The sequence below is a fragment of the Rhinichthys klamathensis genome, unplaced genomic scaffold (genome assembly GCF_029890125.1).
Source record: "Rhinichthys klamathensis goyatoka isolate OS25496 unplaced genomic scaffold, OSU_Roscu_1.1 h1tg000220l_1, whole genome shotgun sequence".
In the NCBI taxonomy this organism is placed as follows: domain Eukaryota; kingdom Metazoa; phylum Chordata; class Actinopteri; order Cypriniformes; family Leuciscidae; genus Rhinichthys; species Rhinichthys klamathensis.
Window position 1 is genome coordinate 1 of NW_026606744.1, and position 14,181 is coordinate 14,181.

The 14,181-nt window shown below is 36.9% G+C and overlaps 1 protein-coding gene across 1 annotated transcript; it reads left to right on the top strand.

The window, feature by feature from the left end:
- Nucleotides 1–1,025: 1,025 nt before the first annotated feature.
- Nucleotides 1,026–11,184, top strand: LOC130097412 (tetratricopeptide repeat protein 27-like; the record flags this gene model as incomplete). The annotated part of the gene is made up of 6 exons (XM_056264242.1): nucleotides 1,026–1,076; nucleotides 1,197–1,232; nucleotides 6,506–6,703; nucleotides 7,101–7,212; nucleotides 9,292–9,392; nucleotides 10,792–11,184. Coding segments are annotated over 6 exons (618 nt in total), but the record flags the coding sequence as incomplete, so codon positions are not given.
- Between the last annotated feature and the right edge of the window lie 2,997 nt (nucleotides 11,185–14,181).

The following is a 14,181-nucleotide window of genomic DNA, read 5'->3' on the forward strand; positions in this document are numbered from 1 at the left end:
CTCTCTCCAATTCAAAATATTGCCAAAGCAATAAACATATATGTAGATAAATAAAAGTGAATAAAAAAAAATTTGTACAATTATTTATCCATCTGAGGTTCCACTGGTTGTCCTCATTTCATGGCATGAGGAGATATATTTTGCAGCAATTATTTCACATTTGGGCATTTCTCCCAGTAAATATGGGAGTTTCTGTGTGTCTGATATGGATTCGAATTCAGGGTATATTTGGGAAATGTTTGCAAAGTGTTTTTGTCTTAGTGTATTATATTTGGGGCACGAGGTTAAAAAAGTGCAGCTCTGTCTCTACCTGTCCCGGTCACACTGGGGAGCAGAGTCTCTCCTCTTGTGGGAGCCAGCTCTGTCTGTGGCGACCCGTCTCTATGGCTAGGCTGTGTTTACTAAGTTTGTATGTTGTCAACATTTTTCGTAGTTTAGGACATTTTATTGTACTCGGGTAATTTGCCAGTGTGAATTCTCTTTTTAGGGTCAGATAACATTGTAATTTACTTTGTGTTTTGGTTGTTTTCTTTCCAGTATTCAATATATTTTTCTTTCTGCTTGTTGATCATTTGGTTTGGTCTGCTTGAGTTGTTGTTGCTGTCCTGAGGCTGTTGGGGACTTGTTACTGCAGAGAGCCTCAGCACCAGCTGGCTGAGGGGACTCTTTTCTGGTTTCAGCTCCTGGTATGTTAGGGCTTTGTGATGATATGTCTGGGGGTTAACTGATTTTAAGTGATTGTAAAATTTAATTGATCTTTTCTGTGTTTTTAGTAAGATGGGGGTATTGGCCGAGCTCTGCTCTGCACAGGTTATTCGGTGTTTTTCTCTGCACCTGTAGGATGCTCTTACAGAACTCAGTATGGAAAGATTCTATGATTGTTTTGGCCCCCAAATTTCACTACCATAGTATAGAATTATTGGTTCTAGTACAAATGGGAAAATTTTAATCCAGATTTCAATTGGAATATATATTTTAATGTTTCTTTTTATTGCATAGAAAGCTCTCCTTGCTTTGTCCCTCAGATCTTTCACAGCCATGTTGAGGTTCCCTGTGTATGTAATGTTGAGGCCAAGGTAAGTGTAGTTTTTTGTGTGTTGTAATTTAGTGGTGTCTAAATAGAAGTTGTGTGTAACCTGATTTCTGTATTGTTTCTGAAAGATCATTATCTTAGTCATTACTGTGTTTACTGTCAGGGCCCAGGTCTGACAGAATCTCTGCAGGAGGTTAAGGTGCTGCTGCAGACCTTCTTTAGTAGATGAGAATAACACTAAGTCATCTGCACACAGCAGACCTCTGATCTCTGTGGTGTTCAGGGTGAGGCCAGGTGCCGTGGAACTCTGTAATTGGTTTGCTAATTCATTGATATATAGATTGAAGAGAATTGGACTGAGATTGCATCCCTGCCTCACTCCCCGGCCCTGGGAGAAGAACGTTTGTTTGTTTGTTTTTGTTTGTTTGTTTGTTTGTTGTTTGTTTGTTTGTTCCCAATCTTTATGGCACATTCACTTTTTGTATATGTTCTTAATCAAATCATATGTTTTCCCTCCAATGCCACTTTCAAGTAGTCTGTAGAAGAGGCCCTCGTGCCAGATGGAATCAAAGGCTTTTTGGAAGTCAACAAAACGGGGATATACCTTTCTTTTCTTAATGTTTAATTCTTGATCAATTAGAGTCTGGAGTGTAAATATATGGTCCTTTGTGCGGCAATTTGGCAAAAAAACAATTTGGCATTTATGCAGAATATTGTGGTCCTCAAGAAAGTTGACAAGTCGTTTATTAATGATGTTGCAGAATATTTTTCCCAGGTTACTGGATACACACATTCCTCTGTAGTTATTTGGGTCATATTTATCTCCGGATTTATGAATTGGGGTTATTAAACCTTTGTTCCAGATGTCTGGAAAAGTTCCAGTTGATGGATCATAAAATCAGATTGGCTATACTAAAACTATTCAATACTATTCTGAGTATTTGATCATTTCATTGAGGATTCCATCTACACCACAAGCCTTTTTTATCTGTTCTGTTAAAGGGTAATCTAGAGGGTTTTGGTTGTTTTTTATCACCAAGTATCTTGTACTGATCATTACTGATCAGTATTTCCATCTTGAATCGCCAATTCATCCTGCTGGGTTTTGTTTAGGTTGTTCCATTTCTCCCAGAACTGGTTGGACTCTAAAGATTCCTCAATTTCACAGAGCTGCTTTTTGTTGTGTTGTTCTTTCTTAGTTTTTAGGGTGTACTTGTATAGTTTCAGAGTGGCCTCATATTTATAGCGTATATTGTGGTTATCTGGGTCCTTATGCTTTTCATTTGATAATTTCCTTTCTCTCTCTCTCTCTCTCTCTCTCTCTCTCTCTCTCTCTCTCTCTCTCTCTCTCTCTCTCTCTCTCTCTCTCTCTCTCTCTCTCTCTCTCTCTCTCTCTCTCTCTCTCTCTCTCTCTCTCTCTCTCTCTCTCTCTCTCTCTCTCTCTCTCTCTCTGTACCATTCTTCATTCCTTCGTTCCTCCCAGGAGAATATGGCCCCTCTCCTTAATTTCATGCTGTAAGGGGATCGTGCAGAAATTACACCTAGACACCCATTCAATTTCCCCTTAACGTATCACTTCCCCATCATCTATAGTCTTATCCAGTAAGCCCATTTAAGCTAGTCATTTCACATGTTCCATGATACCAGCGGACAGTCACGGGTACCATACTGATTCTCATTTATTTGATATTTTGTTACATTTTATGTGTTTGTATAGATTGATTTTAAGATTGATTGAATAGGGGGTGCAAAATGAAATTGTGTAACTGTCGGAACTGTCTCTTATGCTCATCAAGATTGCATTTATTTGATCAAAAATACAGTAAAAACAACAAAATTGTAAAATATCATTGCAATTCAAAATATTTGTATATTTTAACATGTAATTAATTCCTGTGATGTCAAAACTGAATTTTTTAGCAGCCATTACTCCAGTCTTCAGTGTCACATGATCCTTCAGAAATCATTCTAATATTCTTATTTAGTGCTCAAGAAACATTAATAAAACATATTATTATTATTAATGTTGAAAACAATTGTGGTGCTTAGCATTTCGTGTGTGTGTGTGTACGTGCGTGTGTATAATCATAGATTATTTCTCAGAAGATTATTATTCATACATTTTTTCTATTAACTCAGAAAAAAAAAAATCATCAATATTGCCCATAAAAGTACATTCTTCATTATACATTATATTTTTCATCATGTAATGTTCAGATGATGGCCGATGAACAAATAGTTTGAGGTAGAACTGTGCTTATGAGAGTCTCTGGGGTGAAAAATGAGATTTCAGAGGAAATGTCTGAGGAGACTTTACAGATATTACGCCACTGACTTGAGTGACAAAGATCTCAGCACATCTGCTGAGCAGCCTGAACGGGTCCAGAGGTGAATGAAAGAATCAGGAGAGATGGTGTTGTGAAGATGTAAAGAGAGGTGATGAAGGATGAACTTTTACTTCAGTAATGTGGACTGTATATTTTCATGCTTTCGTGAACAATGTGGCCATACAGATGCACTGTCATGAGAACATGGGGTCCACATAAAACACACTGATCTCTGTGGAGGCCGTTTGCTGATGAAGTTGGTCTCTATCAGTCTGTTTGCAGTTAAAGTGTGAACATTAGGCCCTGTCCCACTAATACGTTTTCGTTTGAAAACGCATCCTTTTCTCTCCTTTTTGGCATTCTGTCAACACTGAGACAGCGTTTTTAACAATGAAAACGAAGCTTTTTGAAAACGCTCTCTAAAGTGTCTGTTATGTGCTATCACTTTCACACAGTTGCTAAAATGTTACTTTGCATCTCTTTGCATATCACAGTCCGGTAAAGATGACAGAAAATTCACTCGCATTTGCTGTCCTGTGGCAAAACATGAGACAAGTTGCGTTTTAGACCAAACATATAATGGTGAGTGAGTTGGATCAGTGAATGGTGAGATATTTTTCTAAATAAAATGATCATGCGCTGTAAGGTGAATTCAGTGTTCTCCAACGTTTCAGTGTGGATGAGAAACGTTTTGAAAATGCTAGTGTGAATGGAGAGCGTTTTGAAATGAAAGCTCCATTTTCAAATCTATCTGGATTAATGTAGATGTAGCTTTAGTCTCGGGTGAGTGTATTTACACACACATCACTGCATGTCTTTCGTATTGTCTTTTCAAGAGCCGTCCTTGTCTCTGCTACACACAAGCACACACACACGTGAACATATAAAATTAATTGGGGTCAGTTTTCCATGTTTCATCTTGTAAATAACAAAGGCTACTAATGAAGTGACAAAGATCTCATGAAGTGAATTGAAGTGCTCTGGAATGCTTGGCTGTCAATCATAACACACCATCATATTTGTATTACTTTTATGGTCTTAGCAATCACTTCACGATCAAGCTTACCAATCACACTAATAGCAGTCACCAGGTTTGTAAATTATATGCTTAAGCATCAAAAACTTTGCTCACCATCCTAAATAAAAAATACAATAATTTTGATTAATATACATTACCACTTAAAAGTTGGGGCACAGTAATATTTATTTTTATTTTTCAGAAGTTCATACAGCAAGGATTTGTTAAATTGATCAAAAGCAGTAAAGACCTTTATTATGTTACAGAATATTTCTGTTTCAAATCAATGATGTTCTTCTGAAGTAAACTTTCTGAAGGATCATGTGACTGAAGACTGGAGTAATGATGCTGAAAATTAATACATGAATAAATTACATTTTAATATATTTTAAAATAGAAATTCTCTAGTTATTAGTTAGTCTAGTTAATACTCTAGTTATAATTGTGATAATATTTCACAAATATTTATTATAATATAATGTAAAATATAATATTTTTACTACACTAATGTTCAAATAAATTCACCATTGGTATCAAAAACTTTTTTTAAATTACCAACCCTAAACTATTTAACAGTAGTGTGTATATAAATCATGCCACTCTTCAGGGAAAAAAAAATATATTTTTTTGTAGTCATTTTTATGATTTTTTACTACTTTTAGAACTAGGCAAAACAGTGTATAAGCAAAGACATCCCTGTCCTTCTCACACACAGAGTTAATGACCACAGATTCTGGTTCTGCTCTAGTAATTACAGTGCAGTTTGGAGCTTGTTAGTTACATAGCATACAGACACACAAACACATGTGGAACTTTGTGTGAAGGCTGTGATTAATAGCACTTATACACACACACACACACACACACACACAGTGAGGAATGTGGAGCCCAGCATTCAGGTCAAGTATTCTGGTAGTTTAGTGAAGTTTAAGGGTGTGGTGTGCTTAGTTTAGATTTTGGAGTTTGAGGAGAAAGCCTTCTCTGTCTCTGTGGCACGCACGCATTCACTCTCTCTTAACAGATTCCCTCAAGGGAATCAGACACTTCTGACTAGTCACACCTCACTGAAGCCTTCATAGACCCTAGTGTTGACATCAGTCTCAGGTGATCTGAATTAGATGCCGCTAAATGCAAGTGTGAACCGAGTCCAAACACATTTGATGAAATATATTTAACCACATGGTTTGATTATATTTAGAATTTTTTTTAACTTTTTTAAAAAAAAATTGTTTATTTTAAAATTATCAACATGCATTTACATACTATCGAGTATAAACAGTAATTTCACCGCTTTTGAGATGAACACCCGAGATTGATGTTAATACCAAGTGTAAACAGTGCCATAGTTTCTCAGACACACTAAGTTTCTGTGGACTCGGGTCTGCTAATTTGATTTACAAAAATGCTGTCTCCATTCAGTTACCCATTCTGTGAATGTGTGAGATAGGGAGATTTATAAATGCACCTCCTCAGACAGATGGGATGAACTCTTTGGCTTTTTTCTGTTTTCCCTGGCATATGTACAGACTCTAGAGAGTCTGCATTTGCTTGTGTGGGAGAACACCGAACAGTGAGAACAGCGTCTCTAATCTCCCAGCTCGTGTGTGTGTGTGTGTGGCAAAAAGTTTGGATTCTTATTGGCTGTGGTGGTTTTTATCGTTCATCCGTAGGAAAAAATCATTCTGAAAGGGATTTCAATGATATCGTTCTCTGTACCGTTATCATTATAGTTGTGGTGTGGACTCTTCTATTCTTTTATATTTAGAAGGATTTTTAGAACTGTATCATTAGCATTATAGGTATCGTCCTTGGTGTGAACGGGCCTTTAGTGTGTAAATGTTTAGAAGAGTTTAGAAGAGTTAAAAAACGGTGATGCCCAATCGAGGAACATCTAAGGCGGCAGAGGTCAAGTTTAGGGATTGCTGTTTTGACGTCATTGCAAAGGTTAAGTCAGGGGCTGGGATCAGGCACAGCACAGCTGAGGGTAAATGTCAACCCTAGATTAGGTTTCAGATTGGTTATTCACGATTGGCTCTTGAGTTTAAACGGCAGTCAGTTTCACCCTACTGAAAGGTATCTCCTTTTGGCTTTTTGTATATTTATCTTTATCTTTTTTTTTTTCATCAGGTTCTGGAAATCCTGGTGCGTGCAGTAGTGGACAACCTGACAGATCACCGTGGCGAACAGGCCTCCAATCTTAAAGCAAAACTGCAGGAACTCTTTGGTCGAGTCTCCGCCCGCTACAGTACAGACGCCCAAATATGGAAACAGTACGCTCGACTCTACGGCGATGGTCATAGCAACAATGTAGAAGACAATGAAAAGGTCCATTTTAAATGTTTTATTTCAAGAAGTGCCTAACTTAAGCAAAGAGCACCTGTGATTTTCTACAATATATCGAAGTTTTTCCAGCAAATATCGCTCCCAAAACGTTTTTCTCTCTAAATATATTCAAAGTTTAATACCGTTTTTGTCAGTTCCTGTAGAGTTAGAGCACTCATGGTTCAATCCCCAGGATTGAGTGGTAAAATATATACCTTGAATGCTCTGCAAGTCACTTTGGATAAAATGCATAAAGTAAATATAGTTATGAAGAACGGGAAGTTGCACCATTTGAAATTTCAAACTCAGCTTTACGTGGAAGAGAGCTTTTATTGGTTGTTGCTTTCTTTCTTTACATCAGGTTTAGTCATGTCGTCTAACTGCATTTTGATGTTTTTAGGCACTACAGTTTCTGAGTAAAGCCCATCGGTGTGAGACACAGACAGCTGGCTGGGAGAAAGACATGGGCAGCTTCAGATCTGTGGTGAAAGGTGCCAGAGATATGGCTAATGGTGAGACTTAACACATACAGTGTCATGCTTTGCCTTTCTCTTTTACAAGGCCATTTGAGAGAGACACACAGAATCGTGGTCCTGCACTCATTCAGAGAGTCACTCTATCATGGCTAATGTGGCAGCGCATGAACGTCTGAAAGGGCTGATGGATTGAGAACACGGAGCAGGAGCAAGAGCGACAAACAAGCCTTTTACCCCTCTGACCTCCACCAGAGACAGACTTCTGTTTGTGTGTGTGTTTTCCAGATGGGTTTGCTTTTGTCTGTGTGTGTCTCATTAAGAGGGTTTGGTCAAGGAGTGTGTGTTGAATTAAACATCAGTTGAGACAGAGCACAGGTTTTGGTTTGAATAGCAATTCTAACTGTCTGACTTTCTGTGTTTAAAAATCAAACTGTCGCATAATTTTATTCTCAGCTGGCATTGATCATGGACAGGCTAGTCTAAGCAATCGTGATCATCTTTTTAGAGTCTCTTATTCCATCAGTATGCTGTCCTTGAGTGTGCAGGCTATTTGTTGTTGATCTTAATGATTTATAAAGGGGGCGGCTCAGCAAATGTAGCAGAACCCTTTGCACACACCTCCATCCCTTCCCACTAACTCTGTCCCGCTTTCTGTGTGTGTGTTTGGGGAGAATCAGTCGATATAAGGGTAAGGGAAGTGTGTGTGTAACGTAAGAGACCATTCTTCACTGGTTTGTTACCTTGTGCATTTGTGTAGATCTGTTTTTATTCATGTGTGTGTGGTTAATGTGCTCTGCACCTATTAATCACAACACTTCTCCTGCTGATGCTGCATCAGGTAGCAACATGAAGATGAGATGGGAGAAGAGAGAGAGATTGCAAGAAAGGAAGGAATTTAGGATGGATGGATGGCTTTAAATGAAATAATTTATTAAGCAAGAAAAATAATTAAGAAATAAAAAAATGTATAGAAGGCAATAGCAATGATTTTAGAAATAATTGTATAAATCTGGAAAGGAAGAAAAGAAAAAGAATTAAGAGAGATTTTTTTAAATTAGAAAGAAAAAGAAAAATAATTTAAAGAAAGGAGTTTAGAAATAAATAATTTAGAAAGAAAGATATAATTTAGAAAGATAAATAAATAAATGAGTTTAGAAAGAAAGAAATAATTTTGAAAGAAACTGAATTTAGAAAGAAAGAGATATAGGGAGAATTTGGAAAGGAGTTTAGAAAGAAAGAGAATTTAGAAAGGAAAACAAGGAAGAATTTAGAAAAAAAATTAAAAGGGAGAGAATTTAGAAAGATTTAAGAAAGAATGAATTTAGTAATTTTGGAATTTATGAAAGAAGGGACTTTAGAAAGAAAGAGAAAAGGAGGGAAGAAGGAAGGGAAATAAGGATCAAATAGAGAAGGAAGGAATTGGGGCAAGAAAAGTAAGGGGAAAACAAGAAAATAGGGGTAAAAGCAGGAGGGAAAGAATTTAGGAAGGAAGCAAAGAATGAATGATGGAATGAAAGACAAAGACGGGTATGCAGAGGCGAGAGAGTGAGAAAAACAGAGACTAGAGAGAGGTAGACGCATACCTGAGAATCTGCGGTTTCCCTCCATCTGTGTGGGGAAGATAAACAGAGCAGGTAAATAGCACACTAATGCATGCTGGGAATGCAAAACGGCACACGCAATACATGTTTTACTGACAGAGTTCTGTTATCCGTGTTTGATTACCATATTCTGCTAGAGGCGCTGCTAATAATGAGTTTCATTGTGAAGAAAATGTGTAGAACAGGAGACAGGTGTTGTGATCCAGACTGTGTGTGTGTGTTAAATGACTATTTTAATGCCATTAGATGCTGCACTAATAGCTGTAGGGATTAAACATGAGCCGCTCAGAGGTTGGGATCCATCACTTAATGTGAACAATATACACACAATATTGCAATACAGAAAATAATGACCAGCTCTTTCTATTAGGCCACAGACCTTGATTTTGCAGGTGACATTTGACAGCCTGACACTCTCCCTCTCTCCCCTCATGCAGATGCTCTCTAAAGCGCCGTGACTCTGCTGGATATGAAACTCCCCAGTAATTCCTCTCTCTCTGTCTCTGTCTCTCAGTGTCCATCAGCTGTAGCAGGTCTAAGCACAATCCTCAAGAGGCTCTACAGTTGCTGACTTCAGCTCGACTCAGTTTGAAGAGCCTGGTCTCCAAAGCCAAAGTGAGTTACACACACACACACTCTCAGCTATTATGGTTTAAGAGCTTTGCCGAAGTCTTTTAAAACATCAATAAAAACAAGCCTCTTGTTTGTTTTGTGAAAGTTGCCATTTTTTTTTCCATTTCTGGCTATTTAATGCAATTACACATGCAAGTTAGCGTAAACCCATTTCATTTTCATAATGCGACAACCAAACAGGACATTTAACAAGAAAATGTAGAAAAAGACTTCATTTTAGACAATGCCGTTCAAAAGTTTGGGGTCAGTAGGATTATTATTTATTTATTTTTATTATTTATTTGCGAAGGAAGTTAATACTTGTATTCAACAAAGATGCATTAAATTGATCAAAATAAGAAAAGTTTCTTAAGCACCAAATCAGCATATTAGAATGATTTCTGAAGAATCATGTGACACTGAAGACTGTAATGAGTAATGATGCTGAAAATTTGCCATCACATGAATAAATTACATATAAAATAGAAAATCACAATGTATTTTGGTCAAATCAATGTAGACTTCTTTCAAAAACATTTTAAAAAATCTAACCAACACCAAACTGAATGATAGTCTATGTATTAGAGCTGCACGATTCTGGGCAAATTGAGAATCACTTTTTTTTTTCTTTTTTTTTCAAATAGAGATCACGATTCTCCCATGATTCTGAACAGACAACTAAATAAAATAACATGTAGCCTAATTTACAAGAGGTTCTGACAAAATGTTAATTGCTGCTGTCTATATATATATATATATATAAAAAAAGGTTAATTAATTTGAATTTGATTTTTTTTTTTTTTTTTTTTTTTTTTGAATGAATGATTCAATGACAAATAAAAATGTTCACCTCACTTGTCACCACTTAGTGGCATGATGTAATGATAATATCGTTATTTGAAGCTCCAAGTTACTTTCTATTTCTACTTTCTATTTTGATCGCTTTAAGTATTAGTAAATAATATTCACACAGAAATAATGATACTGTATGGCTGGAAACGCAGATCTGAATGTTCCGGTGTGATTTTGTCAAAGGTTTAGTACGGGCAAATCGTGTGGATGTTTGAATCGAGATCGCACTTTTTTTTTTTATGATTAGTCATGCAGCAGCTCTAGTACGTATATCAGGAATAAATTGGATTTTAAAAAGTGGGCTATATATGACAGATGGGCTTGATGTCAGCTCAAATGAAAAGTCAGAATGAAATAGATGTTTTGATGAAATATTACAGACTTTTTTTTTATATGAAATAGCTTTGTAATGATGAATCGTTCACAATAAGACCAAGAACATGTATTATGAAAATGTTGTTTTCACGTTATCTATATGTATTGGAGTAAGTTATTTTTATCAGCTGCCATAATTTATAGATCTCACATTTGTTTTGTTTTCTCTTCACAGCAAATGTACACTGATGATGTCACGGGCGAGCTCCATGATGACATCAGAGGTGATGTCACAGAGCTCGAGCAGCTTGTCACAGAGCTACAGGACCTGAGTGGCCAGCTACGCAGCCAATGAGAAGCCACATCACTGCTGTCCCTCCTTTTCTTCCTCCCTTTGATTAGTTTAAACAGTGCATTTTTAACATGTTTTAGACTAACAAAACATGCCATCTGGAGGCCTCAGGACTTCGGTCACTTGTTCAATCAACAGAGAAAACCTAATTGAAAGACTAAGTGACTGAGTTAAAGATGTTTGTCATCATGACCTGGTCCAGGGTCAGTTGTCTTTGCCCTAATCAGAGCTCCTGCGATTACACAATGTGTGATTTTTAAGGTCCTTGAGGCTGTCCTTTGTACAACGTTGCCTTATTCCAAATTAATAAATAGTACACATCTTTCTTACATATTTAATCTTTGTGCTTGTTTTTTGAGCATATGTACAGTCAGTTAATATAGAAGGATTTGCACAACTGACGTCTAGGTCACACAACATCAGATATATTGTTTCAGTGTTGTAGCTCATTCAAGTTTGAGTCTAGGTCAATACCGAAATACAGTAGATTGAATCCGAGTCGAGACACAAATCTAAACGACTGCATAAAATGTAAACTCTGACAATGTTTGCTATAACTTATTTAAGAATGCTATTCTTTTTTTCCCACACTAAACTTATCCCTGGGTTAATGTATTTAAAGCAACTATTAACCCTGGGCTTACCAGAATTTTGCATTTGTTCATTTAAAATGAGAGTTATGACTGTGGGTTTCAAGTTTGAAAAGCCCATATTTGTTTTAAGAATAAAGTTTAGAGTTTGTAGGAATTATTATTGTTTGTTTTTTAAAGAAATCTCTTTAGCTCACCAAGGCTGCATTTATTTGATCAGCATAACTGTGAATTATTAATATTACAATTTAAAATATTTATAATTTTCTATTTAATTATTTTATTCCTGTGATGGCAAAGCTGAATTTTCAGCATCATTACTCCAGTCTTCAGTGTCACATGATCCTTCAGAAATCAGTCTAATATACTTATTTGGTGTCATGAAATGTTGAAAACCGTTGTGCTGTTTAATATTTTTGTGGAAACTGATACATTTTTCTAGATTCTTTGATGAATAGAAAGTTCACAAGAGCATCATTAGAAAAGAAATAGTTTTTTTTGTAACAATATAAGTATCTTTACTGTCTGACCACAAACTTTTGATCGATAACAAACGTGTAGGAAATTAGGTCATTATCGAGAGTTTGCCGAGCCTTTCTGTCGTAAGATTACTCGTATATTTAAAGTTGATTTACCGGCCTTAAAAAAATATCTGTATTTCAATGAAAATTTAGAGATCTATAACCATCTGATTTCTCATCTAGACTCTCTTCCTGTCTGACGTCTCTCTGCGCCTGTCCTGAAATGACATCATGCTAGTGATTTTTCTGCCTGGTATTAGAGAAATATCTGTAAGTAATTAGCTTTCATTGTGTTTGACCGTTAAGAGAAACAAGGAAATTGGCAGTGTTTGGTTATTCGTCATATTCGGCTATTTTTGCCTGGTAAATTGCCTTCGAGAACCTACAGGAAGGCTAAAACATGAAGATGACTTAAAGCAAACATCCTGTGTCTGTTCTGGGAACAACCTAGTGAACTTCCAGAGAAGAGATTACGCAATGTGAACACACTGTAGCAGAGCTGTTCGATCACAATGCCACATGCGTTTAGCGTATGCTACTACATCATCCAAAAAGTGCTCGTCTGTTTTTCAAGAACGTTCTGAATGGAACGCTGCAGTCATTTTTAGGTCAACCCGGAAGATAGCATCACCCTCGTTCCCTCAACAAAACCCCAATAGGATTTTTCCATTTCCTTTTGGATTGTTGCAGAAAATAAGCCCCGTGACCAACAAAAGTGTATGATTAATGTTACTTTTTTTTATCTTGATGATAATCTTCACAAATGAACACAGCTTTTATGAATCTTTTAATAATAATAATAATAATAATAATTCATTACATTTATATAGCGCTTTTCTAGGCACTCAAAGCGCTTCACATGGAAGGGGGAATCTCCTCAACCACCACCAATGTGCAGCATCCACTTGGATGATGCGACGGCAGCCATAGTGCGCCAGAACGCTCACCACACACCAGATTACTGGTGGAGAGGAGACAGAGTGATGAAGCCAATCAGTGTGTATATATATATATATGGGGATGATTAGGAGGCCATGATGGACAGAGGCCACTGGGCAAATTTGGCCAGGATGCCGGGGTTACACCCCTACTCTTTCGAAAGACATCCTGGGATTTTTAATGACCACAGAGAGTCAGGACCTCGGTTTAACGTCTCATCCGAAGGACGGTGCTCTTTGACAGTATAGTGTCCCCGTCACTACACTGGGGCGTTAGGACCCACACAGACCACAGGTGAGCACCCCCTGCTGGCCTCACTAACACCTCTTCCAGCAGCAACCTGGTTTTCTCAGAAGGTCTCCCATCCAGGTACTAACCAGGCTCAGCCCTGCTTAGCTTCAGTGGGCAACCAGTCTTGGGCTACAGGGTGATATGGCTGCTGACATAAAAAAATTTAAGCCTGAATAAAATCAGCAGAAGTAAAATGCTAAACGTATAAAACTACGCTTTCTTATAACTTACCCACATTCAAATGTTAATAAGAAAAAAAAGAATTCATTAAGCTAGAATAACCCCTACCGAAAATTAACCATGGTTTTACTACAATTAAAACCACTAATATCTCCATAATACAGATACATTTGTGTGAAAATGATCAAAAATGCTGGCGGTGGCCGGTGCAAAAATCGAAGGCGGGGAAAGAATTTAGTTTTGGACAACCTCTGTAGTCCCATTTAGTCACTTATTAGCAGTCACTTTGTTAGCATACACAAGGGGGTATTGGGTATTACTTTGGCCTATAAAAGGGGCGGGGGTAGGCGTTAATATAAAAGGGGGTAGGCGTTAATAAGCTTAAGCTTCTGCCTAATCCTTTTGAGCATCATATTCACGTTTTTATTTATTTTCTTACATATTTATTGCGCATGTATCCTTCTTTAGTTTGGCCTACTACGCTGACCCTTGTTTACTAGATAGAACTTTGTGGGTACTAGATTCTCAAATAAAAGCTAATAATAATAATGTATTTAATCCTCTGGTCTGTTTGCGTGTCATAAATTGCTGAATCGTTTTTTATTTCAATAAAATGATTCTGCAATATTTTTATTAAATAAAATATTTTTTTATTTAATATTTAGGGTATTTTATGGTGCTAAATTATATTAATGCCATAGTTCTCCATTTATTCACTTTTTGAGCATGGACCTGAAAATTACATTTCAACT